The 27,996-nt window shown below is 41.8% G+C and overlaps 1 protein-coding gene across 3 annotated transcripts in view; it reads right to left on the minus strand.

Annotated features, from left to right (window-relative positions):
* Positions 1-304: 304 nt before the first annotated feature.
* Positions 305-27,996, minus strand: part of WDR27 (WD repeat domain 27) — a 323,892-nt gene continuing 296,200 nt past the window's right edge. The window contains exon 23 of one of the 3 annotated variants that reach the window (XM_083176279.1): positions 305-494. In XM_083176279.1, coding sequence (XP_083032405.1) covers positions 447-494 — 48 coding nt within the window. In that variant the 3' untranslated portion in view covers positions 305-446. The remainder of the gene's footprint in view (positions 495-27,996) is intronic. The other 2 variants (XM_083176277.1, XM_083176278.1) reach the window with 2 other exon arrangements.

Here is a 27,996-nt window from a genome sequence, read left to right on the forward strand (position 1 = left end):
TACTGGGGACATGATACAGTATGTAACTGGCACTAAATATGTGCAAGAAAATGATTGCTTGGCATACAAATTCAGTACCTGAGATAGAGCACAAACTTTGTTTCATGTTTGATTCCTTATTTTATGCACAAATAAAATATATTTGTGTGTATTCATGTGTTTGATGTATTTGTTCAAAATAAATGCAAGATACCTTAAGATACATCATTGAAATATAAAACTATTCTGAAATACGGAATAAACCGTTATCCAAAATTCTTTTGGTCCTGATCATTTTGGATAAGGGATACTCAACCTGTATTCAATTTAACATCTTCCATGAAAAAACTTTCACAGGTCAAACCACTGAGATTTCAAATAGTCAGTTTATTTGTTATTGCAATTTTAACAGTTTTCCAGAGATGAAAGGGAAATGGTCTTTTAAGTTGAGCCAGTGATCAATCCATTCAAGGGACAAACATTTGTAGATTTCCATCCAATGTACAAGTGGTTAACTATAAAAACAAAAGTAAAAAAAGTATTAGAATTACATTATCCGCTATAACTGTATATATGTTGGACATAAAGTTTAACAAGTTAAAACAAGTTTATAAATGTGAATTTTTGTTTCTATTTAATCAAGTGTATTCTGGAGAAAATAATGCTATAAAATGTTTTTAGGATATGCAAACCTACTGTATATGACTTCTCATAAAACTTACTGACTAATCATATTGTATGAACTACAGACTAAGATTGGACATCATTTTCAGTATCTGAAATCTTATTGTTCAGAGAGGTAGGATTAGCAAAAGTGAAGTTTTGTTTATTTATTATTCTTTATTTATATGGGGCCACAAGGGTTCTGCAGCGCCTACAAATACATAGATGAACTAAAAACAAGACAATTATGAATTACAGTACAAGGCAAATTAGTCAAGTACATGGTAAATAATAAAGACAGTTGCAGCAAGGGACATGACACTGAAGCAATTATCATGGTGGCAGATATATATTCTAAGAAAAACACATGAGGAGAGAGAGAGTTTAAAAGATGTTAATAAACAGAATAAAAACAAATACATTAATAAATCCCCAACAACCAATTTGTCCAGTCTGATTGTATGCTAGTAGTTTATACCCGTGTGGCCTACAAAGTTTTAAGAAGAAATACACTCTACAGAAAAAGCCCAAAGAAGAGCAACAACGCTAATAAAAGGGTTGGATAAATTGTGCTATGAAGCCAGATTGGACAAATTGGGATTGATTATACTGGAAAATAGGCGTTTTATTGGAGACATGCTAAACATGTAGAAATATATCAGGGGCCAATATAAGGAACTATCAGGCACCCTTTGTGCTTTGAGGAAATACTCTAGGACCAGTGGGAATGCGTTTAGACTCGAGGAAAGAAGATTTCGTACCCTTAGAAAACAAATTTTCTTTTACGGTCAGGGCAATTTAAATTCTGGAATTCTCTTCTTGCAGCGGTGGTGTTGGCAGACACAATAAATACATTTGAAATAAGTTTGGACAAACATATAATAGGTAAAAACATTCAGGGGTACAAATAACAAGCATCATTTGTCTAAAATGAAACCAGAATACAAAACGTATATAAAGGGATGTAGCAAATAGATCATACACTCTAACCAAAGGTTGAACTTGATTGACGTACGTCTTTATTCAGCCTTAACTACTATGTAATTATGTAACTATGTATGATTGGTTGATGACATCTTGTTACACAACACATTTGGATCTTATTACATTAAAAATAAATACCCTGTTCGAGTACGCTGTTACCCTGTACACTAAAATAAGATGTCAATTAAAAACAAATTTTGTTGTTTGAGGTGCAATAACCACACAAAATTGTGGGGGGAAAAAAGCTTTTTCTGTTAAACATTTAATTTGACAAAAAAAAGTAGGTATTGCCTTGGGAAACACCCAAACACATGGAAGCCATAAACAGCAATCATAATAATCTTATACTCCTGAATATGAAAGTCATTATGTCATAACGTAACTAGCTGCCATCACATCCCACCAAATACTGTAAAACTTTTTACACCACAGTTCTCTAAGTATACTGTAATTTTACACTAGACATCATATTATAAATGTCACATGTGAATTCTATATGAATATGAATTTGTTTAAGCCTAATGCAAGTTAATCATATACATTTAAACCTACACAATTGTGGTCCATCTCTGTAAACCTAACTTTTGTATTTTCTGCAGCTATTTATTTTTGAATTTTCTTTAGTATATTTTACTCTGTAACAGAATATTTTGGTACTTTATTTTACTATATGATCACTCTAATAGCATATAATCTTCTAAAATCAACAGAACATGGCTGAGAGATTATGTCATCACAACAGACTCTAAAAGGTTTAAAATGGGGTTATATCTTTAGACTACTTAGCTTCTACTATTACAATTAACATAAAGCAAGGACAATTCAAAGTCAATTATCCTGATTGAATCAGGACTGTTTTAAAGCTAAACTTTGCTATCATTTACTGAAGATATGTTGTTTTTAGCAATATTATATGGTACAATAAAATTAAATTCCATGAGGATATCGATCTCGTATTTTAATAATAACCAAACTAAATTACTCTCTGTCCACTGTTTGAAATCAGAGTCCATAGTGGGAGAAGGTTTGTAAGCAGATGGTAAGAAAAACAAATGCAAATGGCACAAAAAGTATTAGTTTAAATACACAAAAAAATGTTTTATAAACTTTGTACCTAAGCGGGTTATTTAGACCTGTTCGAACTGAAATCTAAATTGCAGTGTAAAAATAAATCAGCCAGTATATTCCATGCACAGACACAAAAGGAGGTATTCAATCTCGGACAAATTTTTCGACCAGGTGAAAAAAAAGGGGCAAAGATTCTCCTATCAATCACAATTAAATCGAATTAACATGGGTGTAAACGGCTGCGAATTTACCAAAACCATGCGAATTTGGTTGTTACAAGATTTTCACTTTCGCTTTTTCGCCCATGCAAAAATTCAGCACGGGGATTGATCAGCGTGGGTCAAATTCGCCCTAAAAACAGGCGGCAATTGGGTTTTTTCTGCCTGGTGAAAAATTATTCTGGGGTTGATTATCCACCAAAATATCTCACTCAAATCTAACTCTCTCTCTTTGCTATTACAAAAAAGAAAAAGTGCTTTGCGATTTTGTCTGAATAACCATCTAAATTTGATAAGAGTTGGGTTTACTCTCATTTTAATATCAACGGGCACCGCCATTAGTTTTAGGGGGTCAAAATATGGTATTCACTCAGCATTAGTTTTGACTGTATATTAAAAGCCCTATTCTGCCATGAGAAAAATCAAATAGTGCATACTAACCCTTAACCAACTTGGTTTTACTCATGATAGATATTCAGTGAAGGGGGTGCGTACTGCCCTGGTGGCAATTATACGGACCGCCCAATCAACTTTTGGATCTCCGCCAATGCTTCTCAGCTTAGATGCTGAGAAAGCATTTGACACCGTTTCCTGGACACACGTACAAAAAAATTTCCGTATAAGAGCGTTTGGGGACGAATTTCTTTAATTATTAATGGCGAGAGAAGCCAACCCATTATTATAGAAAGGGGCACAAGACAGGACTGTCCCCTCTCCCCGCTCCTTTTAAATCTTGCGCTTGACCCCCTTTTGCGCCTCCTCCAATCCTGGCTAGTATTTAAGGGTATATTTATGGGGACTCAAGAAACTAAGGTAGTAGCTTTCGCAGATGACTTACTCTTGTATATCTCTAATCCTGAAAATACTCTTGTACCCATCCTTAAAAAATAGAGGAATGCGGGTCTATATCTGGGTTCTCAATAAATCAGGACAAATCTCATGGTCTCTACCTGGGCTCTCAGACACGGCCTGGGTGGGCCGGAGGATGTCAAATCAGATGGGCTTCAAGCGCAATAAAATACCTGGGAATTTATATACCCAAAAACTTACAAGCCCTATATAGACTAAATGTTACTAAAACCATAAAATCAGCTCTAGATTAACTTGATAACTGGAAACATTTAATGTTATCTTACCTAGGACGCATTCAATTACTAAAAATTATGATATTCCCAAAACGCTTATATCCGTTACAAATGTTACCAATAATGTTATCCACCACAGATGAAAAGCACATTATTAAGGTATTTCGTAAATTTATCTAGCAAAACAAATGACCAAGAATAAGTTTATTATTATTTACAACAGCCCGTGGATAATGGAGGCATGAATCTTACCAACTTCCGCATCTACAATCAGGTCTGTATCCTTAGATACATTAAGGATTGGATACATGATACTTATAATTACACGGACACAGCCATAGATCAATCCTTTTTACCTCATATACCGTATATACTCAAGTATAAGTTGACCCGAATGTAAGATGAGGCACCTAATTTTACAACAAAAAACTGGGAAAACTTATTGACTCAAGTGGGACCCTCACTCGAGTATAAGCCTAGGGGGGCTTTTTCAGCATAAAAAATGTTCTGAAAAAGTAGGCTTATACTCGAGTATATATGGTACACTTATTATCATTTTTACATTGCCACAAACAGGAGATTACACCCTTAATAGCTCAAAATCCCCTTTTACAAACACCCTGGACAGTCTGGCACCACACAAGAAACAAACACAATTAAATAGCCACCACTCCTTGTTTTTACCACTAACGGCAAATCCAGAATTTCAAGGAGGTCAGGCATTACAACCTTTCCAATCCTGAAAAAGTAAAGGGATAAGGCATGTTAAGGTCCTGGTAAATGAAACGGCATCAGCTCCCTTGAGGGTTCACGACATGGACGAAAAATACACAGTTCCCCGGTCACAAGCTCAACATTAGGCGAGTTCAGTCCTAAGATTTCTTTCACCTACTGATAAGACCAACACCTTAGACACGCTCCTATTTAGACCAACTTCGGGTAGAAGAGCTATCTCGATTTACTATCAAATTTTACACACCCCAATTGCCTTGGACACCATATGAACGGGTATATCTACATGGCTGCAGACCTTTCCGCAATACTCAATAAAACACCTATTACGCTCATTCCACTATTCCTGGAAGACATTGCCCTCCTGTATGTACAGGGAAATGTTTTATAGTATTTACCACAATGGTTAACTTTCCCCACATAGACGTTATGTCATTGGTATCTCCGAAACCGACACATGGCCAAAACTGGGCTGCTCGGGAGCAACATTCAAACACTGCATGTGGGACTGTCCTTTAGTATTCCGTTTTTGAAAACAGGTGCAGGGTTTCTCTGTGACTTATCTTTTAAACAGCCTTCCCTTAAAGGCAGAGTGGGCCTTGCTGGGGATATACCCCCCCCCCCAATCACCAATATTACCAGACAATAAAAAGATGATGCTGATAATCTCGGCAGTGTCCTGCAAATGTATCCTACATCAGTGGATCCATGCGGACCCTCCGACCATCCCGCTATTTAGGGCAAAACTTTTCCACATCTTTCATATGGAGTGGGTGGAGGCATCCCTACAGAAGGAAGAACGCACTGAAAATTTCTTCCAAATATGGGAGGGTTTTATTGACTCCTTATCAGATGATCTTAAAGTACAGATTAATAAATGTTTCAGGTCCACACAATGGTACGAAACTAGGAGTCTCTTGGGAGACGCTCCAATAGATTTATCAAAACACTAATAACTGCTTTAACTTTCTGGGGTCTTTGGGCCGTGTTCGTTTGCATATTCGTTATCTGTTTGTGTGATAAAGAATGAAGAGAAATTATACAGTATCCTAATGTAATTTGAATGCATATCATATCATTTGTTGTAACAAACACAATTGTATTTCGTTGATTGTATTACCATAATGCTCAATCCTTAACAAAAAAATATTTGGAAAAAAAAAATCAAATAATGCAGAAAATTTAGTGCAGTGCTGTGGCAACTGATAACTTACATTTAATTTAATGTATTTTGTGACAATGGGGTACATTTACTATGCAGCTCATACCTACTTTTGTATTTAACTCCTTTCGTGGTATGGCTGGAAATTTCTCGGGTTGAACATGCGCTGCAGGAGTGGGCTGTCCCAAGAAATTTCCGGGCATGCAACTGTAAAGAATCCCCCATTTGCTGACCCCCCCCCCTCCCCATTGCGGATCCTCCATGTCACCGCCCCTATCGCAGATCCTATCCGTCAGCGCTCGGGGAGGTTTGCGCGTCCAAACACAGGAATGTCCAAACAAACGAATGGCTGAACGCCCAAACACCTGAGCGCTCCCAAGCAGCCCCAAACTTCTCCAAGCAGCCGCAAACAGCCGAAGCTGGAAGCAGCAGCCCCAGGGGGTGTCCAGCACAGTGTCCTGCACATGCATTGCAGCCCATTCACATGAGCAGTGTATCAATAATCAGCCGTTAGGCAAATTCATAGCCGTGCGATCAGGTCTGCATAACTCCCATGGTTCCCTCTTAGTCAACGCGAATATCTCAACAAAAAACAACAGTGAGGGAGTTCCAAGCAATAATCAATAACCCCGGGGAATAATATGTTTCTCTAAAAACTATTTAGAAACATTTTAAAACAGTATACAATGTTCCAGCAAAAATATACTTATAAAAATATTGTATAAAAAAAATATATACGATTGATATGCATGATAATATAATATTTAAATGATCACAGGGTGACCTTCTCCCGACTTCTTGTAAGGAAAGTACGGAGGCACAATTATACAAAACACAACATGTCGAGACTTCATCATGTGTGTTTTTCTCTGACTTCACAATAGAGTAAACGTCACAACATGATAGTTCATCAATCTGATTTAAGCTGTGTACACATGGTACGATTTGTCAAAATTGCCTAGAAGGTTAGCCGAAATTGCAATTTGTGTAGATTATGGACGATAGAGATGTGTGACCCCACTATTGCCCAGGGATATAGGGGGTTATTCTGATTCACTCAGAAAGGTACAATCACTATCTAATGGACAAAGCCATGTCCAGACCCTGTGCAGGTCTGCCAATGACTTGCGAAAATCCCGCCAATCAACAAACCGCTGCAAATCCATTTTCCTGTGCGATAAAAATAAGCTGGTTGTTAGGAGCTGCACGGGCAGCGCCTCCGCTCGCCCGGCAGTCTCCACTAGCTCCGTCCCAGCGGTTGCTGGGTTACCACGACGCCGTCGCGTCACCAGCCGGGAGCTTCCGGCGGACGGTGACGGGCGTCAGGCAGCCCGGGTGCAACCCCTTCCTCCCCTGCCGCAGCGGTTGCCAAGGCGACGGGGGACGCCTGGCGGCCGCAGGGAGGAAGGGGTGGATACTACGCCGCACGCAGCGTCAGGGTAGCGCTTGGCGCGCTATTTAAACTGCCTGGCCGGGACACTCAGACGCCGGCTATAGTTCTTGACCTGGTGTCTAGAGTGTTCCCGGTTCCAGGCTCCTACCCAGCGTTGGCTCCCGTTCCTGTGACCTGGTCTCAGCTGTCTCCAGGATCCTTGTCTGCTCCTGCCTGCAGATCCTCCTGTTTCCAGATAAGTTGGGAGATTCCCACTCTTGGTCTCAGTACTTACTATTTCCTTATTGTGTCAGCATACTGTGTATTGTTACACCCGTCAGCAGATTCTTATTGTGTCAGCATACTGTGTATTGTTACACCCGTCAGCAGATTCTTATTGTGTCAGCATACTGTGTATTGTTACACCCGTCAGCAGTTCTTATTGTGTCAGCACCTTGTGTATTGTTACACCTGTCAGTTTGACTACTGTGTATTGCTTCACCCGCTGCCAACAGCGTTTGCCTAGGGGGTTCCAGCTTTGAGTTTTATCCACTGGCACCCTCCTCCGTAGGGCAGGGTAGTTCTCGCCTCTTGTTGTTAGTTAGCTTTCCCCTTGTTTACCTCGGGCCTTGGCGGCTGCGTTGTCACTAGTAAGACCAGGTGGCATCGGGGTGGGAGCCTGACTAACGGGCTCCCACGAACGCGGCTATTATTGGTGAAGGTTAGCTAAGCACGCATCCGCCAACTCCAAGAGGTGACAACGGAGTTAGGGTTGGCGAGATCTCCCGTGTCCCTAACACTGGTTGAGACCAGAGCGGATGTCACACACCCTTCCTGAAAATGCCTTAGCATGCCTATATTTTCCCTGACACTTCCAAATAAAGGCCGGTTCCCACCCACAAACGCTGGATTCTATTTCCTAAATGGCCTCACGATCGGCCACCTCAATCAGGTCTTTATTAACCCCTGAAGTTGCGTTACATGATGAACCAATTACAGCGAGAGCAGTGTACAGCGGAGCTCCATAGCAATACTTAGGTATTCTAATCAAGCATCCTGGGCCTCTTTTGAGCAGAAGAGGGCTCAGCATCAGGGCAATAACTATTGATATGCACCAGGCATATTGGAGAAACATACAAGGTGTCAGCTTCAGATGCTCAGCTTTTTGGTCCCAGCCCCCTCTTTGTGAGGGAAAACAGAAGGGAAAGTGGGGGTCCAGCCCAAGGAGCATTCAACATTCTTATGTATTATTTTAATATTCCTTTATGTGTTGCAGAAATAAGTGTTTTATACAAGTCTGTAGAAAGGTTATACATAGTTATAAGGGAAGGTGGGGGGTCTAACCCAAGAAGCCCAAGAGGTAGCTTTTGGGGAGGTGAGGGCCAAGGGAAAGAGCAATAGGGCATTGCCAAGCTCCTTTCACCTCTGTACTTTGCAGGGGCAGCAACCTCTGTCATTCTTTTTTTTTTTGGGAACCAATTGTCCTCCTTGTAAAATCTCCAATACACAGATTCTCAGGCTATTGTACTTTGCAGAGAGAAATGTAACATCTTTCCGTTTTGAAAAGCAGTTAACTAGAATGCCCCATATTCAGTTGAGTGTTACATAGGGGTGACAGGTCCAGATTACTGCACTTTATTACTGGCTGACAACATCTGTAACGTACTCTTGCTAGAATGTAATGAAATACCGAAGCACACAGAAAATCGCTGACAGTGATCCTTTGTTGAGCCACTGGAATGTTGCCAATGTATGCAGTAGAAGTGTACAAAGCTAACTTTCAATATGCCAGTGTTATGCCACGGTTTACAGATTAATTTAGCTTCCTGGTTCTACAGTATATAGAAAAGTAAGAATACTCTGCATTGCTGGTTACAGATGTTTATTAGAAAAAAGCCAACGATGATACTAATATTTATAAAAATACCAAACATTTCCATTTCACAGTTTAGCAAGGAGAGATATTGTTATGGGACATACATTAAATGAATTCACATTTATCTTGGCCAATCTTTACATGGACCACGTTTGGGTCAAATAATCTGTCAGGCATCCACTAGAATTCCAGCAATGTGGTTTCGAAGCCATATGTTTTCCATATTTTCATTTAGCTACTGAAGCAGATATGTATAGATAGGTTCCCTTTCTCAAGAGATGAGACTGAGGTATGAGGTTTCCATTCATGCAACATCTTGTTTAGGTTTCATCTGTACTTATCGAATTACATACTATGTGTTGAAATAGTTTCTGTTTATAAAGGCTTTGGAGCAAAATAAACCGGAGCAGGATTTTGGAGTCATACTGAACCTGTTACTTTCTCAGACTATGGAGGTAGGACAAATCACTTAATTAAGGCCACATTTATTTTATGTCCTTTAGATCAGTTGAACACTGTGGGATTTAGGTGTACTGCAAGCATAAATAAGAAAAAACTTCAACATAACACTCATTATTGCCATATGAATTAGGAGGCCAAAGTTTTTTTCCCGTATGCCGTGACATATAGTTAAAAAGGCCATCTCCTCTACATAAACCGTCATATAAAAAGTTGCAAAAGTCACCCTGTGATGCATCTGCTGTTTATTGAGGACACGTGCCGATATTAGTCATTGTGTCAGCAGTTGCACAGATGGGTTTCTGCATTGCTGTGGTCTATTTCTTAATAATTGTATGCTTCCATAGAAGTGAACAGTAAATATCGCTACATACTGTATAACACTGATATAGTTTTTCACTTATCAATCCAGCTTCTTCCTTGTTCTCCTCTGCTGTGGTTTCCATACCCTAAAGTACAATGTATTTCTGCCTTTGCTTTGCATGTTCATACTAGAATGGATGCAGGGTAACATAATTTCAAGATGGTGTTACTAGTGGCAGAGAGCAAATCTTTCTGCCCCTGGATATCCCCATAGTAGGCTATGGGTATGTGGTAAAATGCAATTAAAAAAAAGGTGATCTTCTGCGGTATCCATCTTTTTAAATAGGAGAAAGCAGAGAAAAACATATACTCTAGCATATGCAATGGCATAACAATGCCACTACAGCCCAACCAGTGGCGTATCAATCCCACCACAGCCCAAGCAGTGGAGTAACTATCCCACCACAGCCCAAGCAGTGGAGTAACAATGCCAGGAAGACGGCATTTTAGGAAGGTAACCGGCTTTTTCTTGAAATGGCAGGAAAAATGCAGGCATGCCCAGGTATTTGAAGAGGAGTCTTGTGACTTTAGCTCTGACCTTGATCAGCCTCTTTATTTCGGGTGTGGCATAACTTACCGACTCGCCACCTCCCGACTGCGCTCACCAACTATCCATTCTCCCTCTATGGGGGGCAGGGACACTAAAGCACCTCACCCCTCCCCCCGCCGGGGGAAAAATAGCTTGTGTAAGTCGGGATTCCGACTGTCGGGCTCATGGCAGTTGGGATTCGGATGTCAGAAAAATGGTTGGATTTGCAGCTATCCACCAATCAGTGGAATTTTTACAGCCCATTCACACAGCAATTTGCAAGCATGCACAAGGAAGGATTTCCGTCTGGCTGGGCAGAGATTAGCAGCTGGTGTGATCAAGTCTGAATAACCTCCTTAGTTTTATGCAAAACGGGATGTGGGCTGGAGTGCAAAGCTGATGTTTATAAGTGGAGTAAATCAAGAGTCCGTGGAAAACCTGTTTTTTTTAGTCTGTTTATTAATGGCTAGTAGAAGGCACCAAAAGCAGAGGCTCAATGTTTCCACATCAGTAGAAAACATGTTTCTACGAATGCGAAGCAATAACATTAAAGCATGGGATTGATTTTGACAAATACAAATTAAAGTATTTTGATGTTTCCACATGACAAAAACCAATGACACTTTTTCTAAATGACACAGTTGCAGCATATCTGTGATCCAAATGTCATAAACCAATGTCTCAGCATTCCCACATGAAAGCGGATAAAAGGGGAAATCATTTTTTAATGCTTCCACATGCGAGCCAAAAAAGGAAGGAAGCTTGCTGAGCATAGGATTTCATTCTCATCACAAATATTTAAAAAGATCAAACTGATAAATGGCAGGTAAGTGTGTATGGGCCTGATTCTGATATGGGAATAAGGAAATTGTTCCACTGAGACCGTGAGAAGCCTTGAAAAATCCTGATTGCCATTCCAACTGGAAGGACATCCCGGGCTGGCTACAAACATCTTCTTTGCCAACGGGCCAACCTCCAAGGCATCTACCAAGATATACCATCATACGGCCACATTTACACGGACGCTCCTTGGACATTTATGGACACAAGCCCTTGGATCAGTGCAGGTCCTATCAACATAGTACTGGTGACTATACAAACCCCCCCCCGTATCTCTCCCAATAGGTCCATTGCTATTAATCCATTGTTTTTATACTTATATTTATTTTTATATATGTATATGTGTATGAAATTATTTCATTAAAAAAATTTTTTTACTGAATTGATGCAAGCACTTGAACTAGCACTTTTTCTGAGCGCCGATTCTCCCCCTTTTTCTGTTGTTTCTTAATAAGGAGAATGTAACTGTGCACCTGTCACATACAGCCGCAGTGATATACGGCGAGCACGCTACTTACCCGTCCGTGTCCACCATCGGCTGTCATGTGTACGTCTAGTCCCCAGTGGCAGACGGGGGCAACAGGGGTAGCGGGTGTGTGAGACAGCGTGGGGGCTGGGTTATGATGCACGGAGACAGGTTGGTGCTAGGTGGCGCTGTGATGCCGGCTCCGCCCTCTTAGCTATGGGCAGAACAGCGAATGGGCCAGGTCAGAGACTTTTCTGTTTCCCTGCCCTGTCAGCCAATGGCAGCGCCCTCAAGGTATATAGGGGATTTGCCTAGGCTGATCTGGGTCCGTGCAGAAAGTCTCCAGAGCCGTGCAGTGGAGGAAAGACTCCTGATCATTCTAGTGCCTGCAGCCTGTTCTCAGCTCAGCCAGTCTGTTGTCCATGGCAAGACTCCAACTCCATTGCTGGTCTCGCAACCCAAACCAGGTCCATTCTTCCTGGTCCGGTCCAACTGGTTCTTTCCGGACTCTGTCAGTACCCTCTGGATCTGGCTCCAAGTTAAGCTCCAGTCATTTAGAGTCTTTTACCGTTCTTTCATTATTGGATCCAATCTTCTTCGTGATATCAATCATTCTTTAACTGGATATAACCTCCCAAGTTATCATCAACCTTCTTCATTTTCAAGTCAACATCATTCTTTCTTCAGAGCGCAATTATCCTCTTAACAACCTTTATTTGAGGACTGTGCTCTGATACTAGTGCACCAGTGGTGTGCGCGATTCATGGAGTGTAGGCTCCGGAACGACTGCCTCTGCCTCCCCTCCTTGGATCCGGCCATACATTCAGGGTAACTACAGACTGCTTTATTTTTACACTACGGTTTAGTTGCAACCCTCTCAAATCTCTCTGCATATTTAAAATCTGTCCCAACTGCAGTGCTGCATGGTTTCAGACCAGGAGCCTAGGGTTGTTTTAAGGATAGTAGCAGTAATACCCAGGAATACATACATTTATATTCTATTTTTCATGCTAAATATAAAAAAAACTGTCAAGGAAGGAATTTGCACATATGGGAATGCATTTCTTATTTTTCAGACGTGGGCAAAGCTTTTCAGACTCAAATTTATAGCAACATCAATGGCTGTGCTATCCACCAGCGGAAACACCACTTTCTTTACTCCATCAAGGCTCATAAATCATAGGTGTATCTATAATGGGTGCATTGTCAGTTATCCTGAATAGGAATCCTGTGGTCGCTTCGGTGCTCCAAACATTACAGAGCTGTGGGGGAACCTCCTGGCAGCGCTCCGGTGGTATCTGAGTCGGGACCTGGCCCCCCGCTACCCAACTAACATCCTTGCAGTGGTGGGGTGAGGAGACGGCGTGTGTGAGCCGGCGCCATCTTGCTGCTGCAGCTACATACAGAAGCTGAGCCTTGGAGCCTTGTGCAGCTGCGGTTTACCTGGACAGTCTCGTAAGTGTATTTCTGGGCTGCCACACTTTACAGAGCCTAAAATCCACTATCATCTTGAACTGTGAGCTATTTTACCGTGCATTGAGGACGCTAGGTGGGGGCCGCGGCCATCTTGTTTTGTGGAGATATCGACTGCAGGCGACATCCCTCATACCCTTGTGTGCGGGCCTGGATTCTTCAGTCTTCCCACCTCTGCTTTGGAGCATTGAGCGGGAGGCGCTCTCTGTCCTTCTTGCGACTTGGGGGTGTGCTAGCCGCCCCTAGTGTCTCCTCAGTCTACATAATTGGGAGTTTGCCTTTCTGCTATTGTCACCTCCGTTCTCCTAAACTTTCATAACTGTGAGCCTGCCTCTCTTCTATTGTCACCTCCGTATATTAGGAGAAAATGGGAAACCCGTTGCACCAAATTTATGGCTCCTGTATCCATATATGTTCAGGGCATGCGCCACCATGATCATCCAACTCTCAGCAAGGCTCTGTTTAATGCTCTTCTATATCATCCTGTACCCCTAGCGGAGCCCCTTCAAGTAAAATACCTACGGCCTCTGCTACAAACTCGATTTTGGATCTGTTATCTTAACTGCTCTGAAACCCACGCAGGTGTTGTAAGCCTTCACTGCACTGGAACTTATCCTCGTGATGTAGGCTCTCCCTATTTTGAAACTTACTCTGGTGATGAAAGCCTTCACAAATGCGGAACTTCTCCTGGTAATGAAAGCACTCACTATCTTGGAACTTATCCTGGTGATGTGGGCCTTGTCTGCTTCGGAGCCTACTCTACTGCTGAAAATCCTGATGTCAAAACCTATGCCTCTGTTGACATAGAAGCCTGGCCTGACTAATTCTTGTTTACATTTTGGCTTTCTGTATTGGATGATGATTTTTACTATATCCATATGTTATGTTTCCGTGCTCTCTTATTGCCCACAGTTTTTAACACCGAAGCGGTCATTATTATAGTATTAAATCCTTCAGCCAATGTGTCTAATATCCTATATTAGGGGGGTGGGTGGGTGGAATGGGATAGGAGGGGTAGATTAGCAGGGAGGTTGAGTAACCAATAGGGAAGTTTTTCACTACTAATGGCTAAAACCACTAATTTACCTTCTCCTTATTGCAGTTGGGTAGGGACATTCAATTGGGTATTTAGAGTAGGTTAATTGGGTTAGGTTACGTTAGTTCTAGGGATCCAGGTATACCTAAAGTTGGGGGCTTTGATATACAGGGTGGGGGGTTCTGGGATGGGATTATTTTTATTTTTTTTTCTTTATTTAATATTCTGCTATATTATTCTGTTTTCTCGATATGTGCTGTGTAAAGCCGACCTATTTTCTGATGTGATCTTAGTATATATATATATATATGTTTTACGTATCTTCCACTGTTTAGGTGGTAGCCTATGTCACTATCCTAACAAACAAAATGATGTACATTGTGCACAAATCCGTATGGTCTCACCTGATAGGCGCCCTCGGGTTCTAGACTATCAGAATGGTGACTTGGATAATGGGGGAACGGATACATTGCACTGATTGACATATTTCCTAATGTCTTTGTTCTCTATGTATGGCTTACGCTGTTCGTTCATATTACTTTGTGTTTCCAGCATATGTCAGGGACGTATCTGTTACAGTTTTATGGGGATTATAATTTGCTTTTGTATATCTGTTAAAACTTAATAAAAATTACAGAATAAAAAAAAAAATGGGTGCATTGTGTGTGGGGCACAGAGGCCCGTGTGTGGGGCACAGGGGCCCATGTTCCCACTCTACACACCCTGCACCCATTTTAATATCTTACCCTCCAGAGTGCAAGTTGGTGCTTCTGATGCCAGAGAAATCCCTCAGAAGATGCGCACATGCACATGAAAGATTGGTCTCCAGGAACATGATGGGCGCCATGTTTTCACAGACCTGCACATGTGCAGGAGAGAGTAGTCTCTGGTAATGTGGTGGGCACTATGTTTCCAGAGACTTGTGTTTGTGCAGAGTCTTTGGCACCACAAAGAGGAAATGGCCCAAGAGACTGCACACCAGTCCCCTCCTATCGTAAACCGCCCCTGCACATAAAATAATGCATACACTACTTTTCTATCAATCTTTTCTATCAATCTATTTAAAATTGTAAAATAAAAAAGGCTGAATCTATGGGGCTTATTCAGAGATAGGCACTACTCACACATACCCTGCTTCCTTGTACGCAGTGCCAGCTTCTATGACCAGCTGACGATGCAGAATTGGATCATCCAGGAGTACATCAGGTGCAACTCTCTTGGCAATTAACCTAGGACTGTGTTAATAAAAAGCCACCACCAGAGTAGGATTCATTTGTCCGTCAAAGCTTGAATATAATTGCCACTTTAGGCCTGGTAAACATTCTTGTCTTAACAGAAGACAAAACTGACAATGGATGCCGGGTTCTGAACAAGAGGTACCAGTTACATGGCTAATATGAATTTGATAAGATCGTTTCCTATATCAATATCTATTACCATAAGAGAACATTGTGAATGTACAAAAAAGTTTATTATTTTTACAAACAAAAAAAAACAACAAGCAAGATGAAATTGTTTATTAGAGAATGTAAGCTACCTATATAAATGTATCAAGTAAGACAATTTCACATACATTTATGTAAAAAAATGGCAAATTGATGTCCGTATTCAGCAGCAAAACACCTTGTAAGTACACTGCAAGCTTTCTAACCAAGGGCAAGTAGAGTATTGTTCTATCATTCCTGCTTTATTAATAGACAGGATGTGTTGACATGGAAGAAAAATAATTATAAGTCATAGAGATCACTAGTTATCATATGTTATATTGCAATACAAATGGTGAAATACAAGATATAGCAACCTTGTGCCACGTTATGACATTTCTGGAACCTGGCAATTGTTAGCAAAAGGCACTTCTGTATGTGATGAGGACTAGACAAAGTAATGTCTCCACTAGGCCAATCAAATATCTTTCTCACATAGCTATCTCTTTTACTTTGGTTTTAATGACAATGCAAGACAATGGAAATGTGTTACACATGTACAGTATCTGCTTCAATAACTGGATCCAAATGTAGAATTCAGAAAACAGGGGGGTCTGCTGTAATCTACTCAGTATGCTGGATTTTTAAGTACTACAGGATTATTACCAGAATTTCATGATACAAAGAAAAATGTACAGTATATCAAAGACAAAGCAATGATTAATAGAGTTAAAAAATAAGCAATTGTGTAATTGCTGAATAGAACCTAAGGGAAAAAGCTAAGGACATGTTACAATATCTGGCCACATGAAAGGATAAAAATATGATCCACAATGGGAAACAAAATCTGTATTTTGGGAGCTTTTAACTTTGAGCTGTCTTAAAAATTAACATTTATCAAATATGAATAAACCAAACTTTCCTAGCAGTAATCCCTCCAGACCATTTTCTGGCTACGTTCCTCTATGTGCAACACTGTATAACAGGCTCAAATTTGGAATTGTCAATCACTTTTTAACCAAATACCTTATATGGCAAAGCACATACTTAGATCTTTACTAATACATTGGGGTAAATTTACTAAGATGGGATTTCTATTAAAGATTGGATTTGCCCATAGCAACCAATCACAATCTATCTATTATACTAGAAGGAGTTAAATAAGTAGAATCAGATTCATGTTAGTAAATTTACCCCATTTTGTTTTACAAAATTAATGAAAAATGCTAAAAGTAAAAGCAAATGTCCAAAGTAAATGTTACTATTTAAATATCTTATTACAATCTGCCTTTATTGTACTTATCTTTAACCAATAGTTTAGATGAAGTAAATTAATTCATTGATTTAAACTTTTATATACTATATATATATATATATATATATATGTGAATTGCATGCAAAGTGCATAAATGAAGAATGTATAAAAACATTCTTCATTCAGGCACCTTGCATGCAATTCGCATGCTCCTTCTTAACAACCAGCACTGTTTTTTCACTATTTGTATTTGTCATCTCCGCAGCGCAGAGAGCAGCCGGTAGGTTGCTGGGCAGCAGGGAGGCGTGGCTTCAGACCCGGACCTAGCAATCAAGGCATGTGTAGGTAATGAGAGCTGACGTCATCCACAGGCGCCCGGCGACGGGAGGGAGGAAGGCTGACGGCGTCCTGCATGCTGGAGTCTTATTTATAGAGGTATGTTTCACTGTTTTTTTTGTTCTCACTGTAGCCTGACGACGGAGCTTAGAGCTTCGAAACGTAGCTATAATAAATATCACCAGTTTATACAGACCCTGGAGTGCCGTGTCGGTTGTGAGTGCTCATCCCCAGCCAGTCCATTCTATTTCATTTCTACAAGGGCACCCGGGCAGCTGAAGTTTGTTGGAACTGGGAGTGCCATGTAAGCTGTTTTGATAAAAGCCTGAGGGCTGAAACGTCAACTTAACCATTGTCTGGCTATGAGTTGTTTGTTATTGAACCAGTCCCGAGTGACGCAGTCTTCTCCTATTATAAATATATATAGATATATATATATATATCTCGAAGGTGTGGGGCGGCGGCACTCAGGCAAATAAAAGCACAAACAGACGGTGTTTAAAACCAACGTTTCAAAACCCTAAGGTTTTTTTTATCAAGGTGCTTTTATTTGCCTGAGTGCCGCCGCCCCACACCTTCGATATTGCACCGAGAGACCCAGCTGGCTCTCCCGGGTTTGGAAGGCACCGGATCTACTGCAACCCTTATCTATCAAGCCTGCATCAAGCCTGCAGATCAGCTTGGGCTCATTGGAGTGCTAACCTTATACCTCTATATATATATATATATATATATATATATATACACACAGAAGAAAAAGCAGGCGCTCCACTGCTTAATAGACAAAATAGCACCCTGTGCCTTCCTCAGCAACAGGCTGTTTCCAGGCTGGCATATGTATAGAAGGACATAGGCGGCACTTGGGCGTCTTGGAGAAGAAAAAGACCACACACAGGAACCTGTGTGTGGTCTTTTTCTTCTCCAAGACGCCCAAGTGCCGCCTATGTCCTTCTATATATATATATATATATATATATATATATATATATATATATATATACTGGAAAGAAGAGGCTGGTACTCCGAGGACTTGGTAACACCTACACCTTGACAAAGAGGCGCAGCCCCAAAACATTGGTTTGTGTCACAACCTTTCAATACACTTTGTTACCAAGTCCTCGGAGTGCCAGCCTCTTCTTTCTAGAATCTGCAGCACTAGGAAGGGCACCGGGGCGGCTGTTCACAAAGGGAGAGTGTCGGGCCGTACGACCTCTATATATATATATTGTAACTTGTTCCCTGATGACGGTTCCATAACGAAACATGTTGGAATAAAAATTTAGATTTTTCAACATTGTTGTGAAGACTGATGAGTGCCATCTTTATCCAGCAATAAATATATGTATATATATATATCTATATATATATATATATTTATATATATGTGGTATAAAGGGAGTTTTTACCTGTGCACTGAATCTCTTGTGTGTTTCCTGTGACTAGCTGCTGCGCTAGAGCGGAAGACTGATTCCGTTTGGTGATGCAAGATAAAGACGCAGGTTTTAATGCTGCGCTCTGTCACTGAAATTCTACAAGTATTTTAAAATAATTTGTTTTATTGTATTGTGCCAGTGGTATGTGATGCCAACCTGAACATCTCAGTGTGGTTGCAGGCTACCACGGGAACTGCCATGATGCCTATATCCTGCATAACTCTGGCCTTTGGAACCGCTTCCAGGAGCGCACCATGCCCAATGGCTGACTACTTGGTAAGTACATTTTCACATTATATTTATGTGTTTGGCTCTATCTATAGTGTATGCTGAAAATGTTTAACATGAAGAAACTACACAAAACACCAGTATAGTGGTGTGCTTATGTAGTGAGTATTGCTTTAAATCATGTACATGTCAGTTATATTTCAAATGGCAAGTTGCTAAGGGCAACCAATGTGAATGCTCCTCATTTACAGCTGATTATGCTTGCTTAGCCTCTAGCAAAAGGAAACTTTGTGGGAAGAAAAGTCACATGTTCTTCCCTGAGAGAAGTAGAGTTATTAGAAACTGATTCACGTTTGCCCTTTTAAAAAAACTGAAGTTTGTAAAGTTGACCTTGCCGGCATTCATAAAATGTTCACTTCTTCAGGCGCGTAAAAAAAATGGAATTGGTGGAATTCCACACTAACATTTAGTCAGGGCCGGTGACATTTAGTCAGCGCCCCAGACGAGGGGGGTGGGGTGCCCCGGTGCCTATGGGGGGGGGGTACCTGCGACGCTGTGTGATCTGGCAGCGGGGTCCCTGCAGTGATGCGCGCTATCCGGCAGCCTGATTGGCTGCAGAATGTTTTTTAAACCCAGCAGCGCTTCCCGCGCCGCCGCCTGGCTGCTGGAGAGCGCGCATCACTGCAGGGACCCCGCCGCCAGATCACACAGTGCCACAGGTACCCGGCACGGACACCCCTGCAGCCTCCATGCGAGAGGCAAAGTGCCGCCCTCCAGTGGCTGGCGCCCTAGGCAAATGCCTAGATTTGCCTAGTGGTGGCGCCGGCCCTGCATTTAGTAGTTACAAAATAGGAAACAACAATAAAAGGTGCCAGTACTCAATAGCCTTGATTACCGCCACAAAAAGCATTGCCTGATTACAACGCATCTAGAAAACTCATATGTTGACGGTTGAAAGCATTTTAGCAGTGCTGTCTGTACCTCAATTACACATTAGTTACTAACGAATCAGCTTTTGTCTGCAAAACAATGAGAATACTACAGAACAAATAATATTAAAAGTCAACATTAATTGTGTGATTTGTGATGAAGGAGCTGGCAAGCAAATCCTACATTATACAATACTGTATATATAGTACTTCAGTTATCTTTCACATAGAAAGATATACAGATGGAGCCAGCCTCCCTCTTGCTGGCAAATCACCAGATTGTCTCCACTGGCGATCCGCCAGCGGCACGGCGCTCCATCTGACTGAGACGCGCGTGCGTCTCACACGCACGCGCGTGCGTCTCACACGCACGCGCGTCTTAGTTTCCGGGCAGCGGAGCGACGGGCACCCTGTCCGTCTACACTTCAGGGAGACGGACAGGGTTAACAGGGTTAGGCGGGCGAGTGGGGAGGCAGTGGGGTCCCCGGGGGAAGCGCCGTCGGAAGGGGACACGCGCGCATCCCCTTTTGCAGATCAGATGGAGGCTGGTGGGGGATGGCGGATGGCGAATCTTCCGCCATCCCCTGCAAGAGCGAGGCCAGCTCCATCTGTATCATGTATTGAAAATGATCATTTTTTTAACCTTAAGCTTATCTTAAATGTATTTAACTAAACAAAGTGTTTTTTCTTTTAGTACATAAGTTGCCACTTATCTTACGGGCACTGTGTCGCTGGTCTAAACACTACACAGTGGGTGACATTTAATAGGGAGTGATTGTTTGTTTTTGGTGATTTTTTTGCGCAAAAACAGCCGAAATTGCATGTTTTTTAGAAATCGCCAACTTAATGGGATGCGAACTGCGGCAAAAATCTGACTTTTTGTCGTGAATCGCACATTCTGAAGTGGCGATATCTGAATTTGCATCCAGATGTTTTCCCATTGAAAAACATACAATTTGCCAATTTAATGGGGTGCGAATTTGGAAATCGCCCCCAAAAAATGTGCAAAAATCGCCCAAAAAATAGCACAGGTTCTGACTGGCGAATATGTCAGAAACATGCACAGATCATTGCGATCTGTGCATGGTTCTGGTGTTAAAAAAAGAGTTAAATCAAAAAAGTGAAGAAAAAAAAACGGCGTGGGGTCCCCCCTCCTGAGCATAACCAGCCCCGGGCTCAAAGAGCCAGTCCTAGTTTCATAAAATCACGGGGCTGAACAAATAGGGGTCCCCAGGATTTTATTAAACCAGCACCAGGCTCAAGGGCTGGTCTTGGTTCACAAAATACGGCAGGACAAAATGAGTAGGGGTCCCCCGTATTTCAGGAACCAGCACCGGGCCCAACCAGCCAGTAGGATAATGCCACAGCCGGGGAGAGACTTTTTATACAAGTCAAAGCCAACGCATTCACCCCCTGACCGGTCAGCATGGGCAGGGGTCCTGGGGGGAGTGGGGACCCCCCCAAAGAAGGGGTCCCCCCCTCAAGAACTTACCTGCCCATGCTGAAGCCCTGGGCTGTCCTCGATGCCCCTGGGCGGTGGGCATCGAGCTGATAATTGTGTAAAAAGATAGAGAAACTATTGTATACTGCTGTGGAACTATGAGTTGTGGAGAACCACAAGTCCAAGCATGTGGGGCAATAAAGGGCCTGCTGGGACTTGTAGTCCCACAGTAGCACAAATAGTTAAATAAATACACACACACACACACACACACTGACAGTACAACTTTAGTACACACGGAGCCCATTCATCCATACTCACCTATAAGTTTGTCACAACCACCATGTCAGCTACCCAGTCCCTCTGTGCTGTCCCTAGCCCAAAGACCTCTGACAGGTCATCTCCTGCCCTGGCGCTCACCTCCGCTGCTGATTCCCATGCTGGTGGAGTGCATGCTGTTGCACTGTCACCACCGGGTGACAGCGGTGGTGTGTGCTCCTGTGCCATGCAGGCTCTGGGTGGCGTGAGACATGAACCGCCATGATGGGTCCATGTCAGGTCAGGCCTCAGGCTGGACACGCCGGCTGCAGCGCTTTCGCGCACAATCACTGCCGGCTGGTTTCTATCGCCACCTCTGGCAGCGGCCATCTTTTGGGATCCTTCAGCCTATGCTGCATGGCTCCATTCAGTGATGTCAAGCGTCAACCAATCACCGCGCAGCTTACCCTTCAAATACTGACTTGCCGGGCAAGACCGGCAGTCAGTACAATGATGTCTCCCCACACGCATCATTGACCCTTTCTGGCTGTCTGTAGTTCCCACTACAGTTCTTGTGCCTCTGGTGAAGTCTTCTCCAAGTCTCCTGCTGATCGTCTCACTGCCTGTACCATATCATCACGGAACCCGTTGCCGCCTATACGGATAGGACAAGGTTAACCCCCCAAAGAGGCAATATCTTCTCCCTCATTCCTGACGGTCATTCTCTGTGGTCATCCCTGGTTCTGCAGCTACGATCCTACTCAGCATAGATTCATTTGGACTTCATCATCCTCCAATTCTTCATCCAATCATCCAATCCTTCAACCAATCATCCAATTTTCCTTCCAATCGCTCAATCATCCAATCTTGCAGTTATTCAATTATTCAATTTACCAATCATCTTCAAAGCTCTTCAATAAGCATTGTATATTATTGACTTTATCATTTATCAGAAACTACAGTTTTATTATTGTGTCATCATTCATATTCTGTACCGCAGTATCTTCATTAAATAAGGTTTACTTTATTCAATTGCTTCCCTCCCTTCTGTTGTTAATGCAACAGCCCTACATCAAAGCACCCAGCCTCAGTTACACTCCAGCTGGTGCTTCACGAAACGTGACAAAGTTGCCACGAAGCATCGTCCCCTTGTCCTGTAGATTCCACTGGGGTACCTGTGGGGAGAAAATATACTCACAGACGTCTTCAGCGCTTCCACGGGAGCCCTACAGCACTGTAATCATGGTCCGGTGTTCTGATTACATCTGGGGCTCCGCCCCCAGACCGGGATTTAGGCCCGCCCACCAGACAATCATGGTCTGGGGTCTGGGACAACCCCCATGCTGCTCCATAATGCATAAAAATCGCACTATATCACACTTTATCGTGCTTCTTTGCCGCAAATTTGCATCTCATTAAATATGCGAATTCACAGCAAAAGTGCGATTTTTTTAAAGTGCGATATAGGGCGATTTAGGACAAAATCGCAATTTGTAAAAAAACGGTAATTTCACTAAATCTCGCCCAGTATCTCAATTTAAACACTACACATTGGGGGAAATTTAATAGGATGAGAGATTCAGAAAGTAAAAGATTTGGTAAGCAATCTCCAAATTTTTTAAAGCGGCAATCATGTACACTGCAAAACTTCTTATTTGTTTATTTATTTACAGTTTCTTATATAGCGCAGCAGATTCCGTTCCACTTTGCAATTGTAAAAAGAGATAAAACAAACTGGGTAACAACAGACTTGGAGCAAATCTCTCACTTTCTGAATCTCTCATCCTATTAAATTTCACTCAATATCTCAATCTAAAAACTACACATTATAAACTTTGAGATGCTGTCACAATAATTTTTCCAAAATTAAATTATCCACTAAAATTATGTTGCAATAAAAATGTTTTTTTTTTATTATATGGATTTTCATTATTCAACTTTTAACTTGTAGATATAGATAATGACATGATGTTTTTAGTTTGAATATTACGCAGTACAATAATGTTATGTAAAAGAATAAAAAATTCAAAAGAGGTTTTTTTTTCATTTATTGCACATAAAGGGAGTAAATGATTAAAGCTTATTTATTTATTTATTGTGCATAAAATCAAAGTATATAATATTTAAAATTTTAGAACATTGGTGCCTCTTTGTCAGGTGAAACTCAAATCCTGCTGATATTACTGCAATATAGCGTATATTTAGATTAGTAAAGTCAGGACTGATAATATAAAAGCTTTTGTGGCGTTATATCTCAACATGATTTGGGGAATGCAATCTTGGCTGAACTTGCTTCCTGTTCATTTAATAAAAAGACTTTGCAGGAAAAAGAAAAATCCAAATATGCAATCTAAAATTCGATATGGTTTGTTTTAATTTCCATATACTAAAATTTCAAAGAGGATTAACTGTTCTCCGTGTGCCTAAACAAATTTATGTTTAAAGCTGCAGAATGGAATCACAATCATCTAGTCACAGATCAAATGATCTATCATTGTTGTTCATTCATTTAACAAGTCCACATTTCAAAGCCATCCATGGATTGAGTCTATAGGTGCATACACACGTTGCAATTTGAGCTTCCAATTTTGCCTATATACTTATATATTCATTAACAGTTTGTTATATAGCGCAGCAGATTCTGTTGCTTTACATTTGTAAACAGAGATAAAACTAACTGGGTAACAACAGACAGACTTGGAGGTAAGAGGGCCCTGCTGGAAGCTTACAATCTAGAGGGACATAGGAGGGAAACACAAGGACCGGCACCAGTAATAGCATAGCAGTTCAACCAAGTTGCAAGTCCAGAAGAAAAGCTATATAATGCATAAGTGCCTCAGAGGGCTATGCATGTGGAACTTAAATATGATAGGCTTGCCTGAAGAGATGAGTTTTCAGGGTACTCTTGAATGTTTGGAGGCTAGTGGAGTCTTATTGTACATGGAAGGGCATTCCATAGGGTGGGAGCAGCCCGAAGAAAGTCCGGTAATAGTGAATGGGAGCCAGTGATCCACACAGAACAAAGACGCAGATCTTCCTTAGAAAGGAGTGGTCGAGATGGGAGATATTTTGTGATAAGTAAAGAGATATATGCTGGTGCAGTATGGTTACTAGCTTTATATGCGAGTAGAAGTGTTTTACAGTATATTGAATACAGTAAAATACAGGCAACCAATGGAGGGACTGATATAGCGGATCAGCAGACTTGCTAGGAAGATCAGCCTAGCAGCAGCATTTAAAAGGGATTGCAGTGGTGAAAGTCTGTTATTGGGAAGACCAGTTGCAATAATCAATGCGGAATATAATGAGTGCATGGATAAGAGATTTAGTAGTGTCTTGTGTGAGATAGGGTCATATTTTGGATACCTGTAGGTTTATACCTGTAGTCAAAATCTAAAGAAAAGTTAGAACAATTCATACAGCATTTATATACAACTTGTGATGCAGATGTACGGCCCTGTGGGATCAGCATCACAAGAAAAAATAGACTGTGCAAGCAAGCCAATTTTGATTATTGTATACAGAGTAGTGTGCTTGTAAAATCCAAATCGTCCATAGCCAAAATCTCAAGCAAATATAGTCAAGATTGTATGGTTCTGGGCTCCAGGGAAATCACAGTCAAAATTGTATATAGCCTAAATCTCACCATGTATAGTATGCCCCTTATAGTATACTGTATATGGGAAGTCAATAATAAGTTTTAAGAAAATAACTTCTAAGCAAAGTAAACTAAATGTATTGATGTTTATAATGTATATTGTTCTGTAGTCTGTTTTGTCATTTTACGAATAGATACAGTAGTGCTTGTTCTGACATTTTAGAGCTTGATGGTGATCAATTCAACCCCAAATGGTTGACATGGGAAAAATGTCAATACAAGAAAAAGGTTGATATGGAAATAGTTAACACATGAAAAAGTCAATACAATGTTTTTTTGGTGTCAATTTATAGAGCTCCAATTTGCTCAGCATGTGTTGGGCAGGTTACTGTCCCAAATCGTAATTCCCGTAAAGGACAGTAAAGTACTGTATGAAAAGTTTGAAAAAAATGCAAAATACATCCTCATAGTGTGTTGTGTGGACAATTGTTATGTTGAACATTTGAACCTTTCCAACTTTTTTGTCATGTCAATCATATGGTTTTCACTGGAACTGGTGAATTAGTATGTGTGTTTCTATTAAAATGCATTTTTAGTAAAAGGTATGTTTTTTGGGAACCGACTTGTGCCGACAGGTGGTATTACATGCCATACCATCCACTAGGGAATGGTGCAGAGTGTAGAGAGGCACCATGCCCGAAGCATGGCAAGCGCAGCAAGCTATGCGAGATGACGCGGTGGTACATTTCAGTGTTGACATTTGGGGAAAAAATGTGAAAAACCCCATGTCGACATAATGCTTGTGTCGACCTAAAGATTCTGTCAACCTAACCCATGTCAACCTTCAGTCGTATCATTCTTCCTGCATGTCAACCTTCAGTCATGTTGACCTTCATGCATGTCGACCAAGTGGTGTTGACCTAGTTGCTGTCTATCCAATGATCCATACCCGTGTTACTGTTGCTCCTAGAGCTGGTTATCAGGGCTTATACTTGGTGTGCCTGGGGGCATGCGAAGCATAATTTCCGATAATTGCTAGCGACCTGGATTAATTGGATACACCCTAGGAAATACACTAATTGCAATATTTTATAAGCAGAATACTGAAAGTAGATGTATCATTTAAAAATAAGGTGTTTCTGCCTTTTACATATTCACATTGAAATTTTCATGGTTTCATCACTGGTTTTACCTACTGTGCTAAGGAGATGGAGTATAGGGACCATCAAACGTCTCAAAGTCAATATAGTAGTGTATTGGACTTGAAACTATTTATTAATACAGTATGATCATAGGCGAATCTAGAATTATGGTAATAGGTGGTCCCAGATCTAGACATAATAGCAGGGGGACCTTTGCACGGCATAGCCGCGTGGCAAAAGGGGGGCGTGGCCTCATGGGAAGGAGGCGTGGCATCACAAAAAGGGGTGTGGTATTACACTTTAGACCATACACAGTAATGCCCATTACACATTTTAGCAAACTCCGTAATACCCATTACACATAAAGCCACACGCCGTAATGCCAATTACACATAAGGCCACACACCATAATGCCCATTACACATTGTGCCACACATCATGATGCCCATTACATACTATATAACAAACCGTAATGCCCATTACATATTTGCCACATAAGTGCTGCTTACCTCCGTGTTCATTGCTAGGGGGTTCTTGCTTGATGGCACCATAGTACCCATTACACATGATGCTGCACACATAATGTCCCTTACACATGATGCTGCACACATAATGCTCCATACACATGATGCTGCACAAATAATGCCCCTTACACACGATGCTGCAGACCGTAATGCCCCTTACACATTAAGCCACACATTATGCGTAATGCCCCCACATACCGCCACTTGTAGTGTCCCTTAAGCAATGCCCCCAAAAGTGTCACTTACTGTAAATTTTTATATGAGCCTTCGATGCTGCTGCAGGGAGAGATGGAGAGCGGTGCAGCTGCTTCTATGGGGAGAGGAGCAGAGCGCAGAGCACGCTCCCACTCCCCTCCTGGTGTCCCCTCTAGCCGAGTGGACATTTGAAATATTGTGCAAGCTGTTGTTGTGCGTGACGTCGGGGGAGCACGCCGAGCGCCGGCACCACATGATTAAAGGGGGGGCGGGCTGAGGTGCTGCTTTCTTAGAAGCAGTAGTGATGTACTAATATTATAAGGCAGAAGGAGGCATTTGATATATTATAAGAAGTCACCTCCTGCTTGCATTAGTGATCACACCCCAATGGAAACAGTCACATCGCTGCCCTCTCCCCACACCCAAATGTGAGCACATGCATCTAAAAATGGCACACACCCATACTGCACATGGGCAGTAAGGGTCCTTTACCTGCACAAAGTACTAAACATCATTACTCTGAACTATGTGCATAGGCGAATCAAAGGGGTGGTCCGGGGGTGCACCGGACCACCCATTAGACTGCCCGGCCGTTCTGCACCTTTAAATAGAAAACCGCCACTGCCCATTTTATCCTACCAAAAACATGGCCACGGGAGGGCTGCACGCATGCCCGACTGCACGCAGCTCCTCCCGCTGTCCTTTGCAGGATGGGAGCACCAGGCAGCTCCCTCCCTCCGTCTCTGTCCTTGTGCTGCTGCCTGCTGGAGCGTGCAGGGTCCGGATCTGTGACGGCGGGGATTGACAGGCGTGCGCCAGCAGAAACACACACAGACTGAAACAGTACGTTTTGTGCTGAGCCTGTCTCCCATCACACCACTACCGTTACCGTACAAGAGCACTTGCATGAGGCTATAATTGCCAGTAG

The sequence above is a fragment of the Crinia signifera genome, chromosome 3 (assembly GCF_055691185.1).
Source record: "Crinia signifera chromosome 3, ASM5569118v1, whole genome shotgun sequence".
Taxonomy (NCBI): Eukaryota; Metazoa; Chordata; class Amphibia; order Anura; family Myobatrachidae; genus Crinia; species Crinia signifera.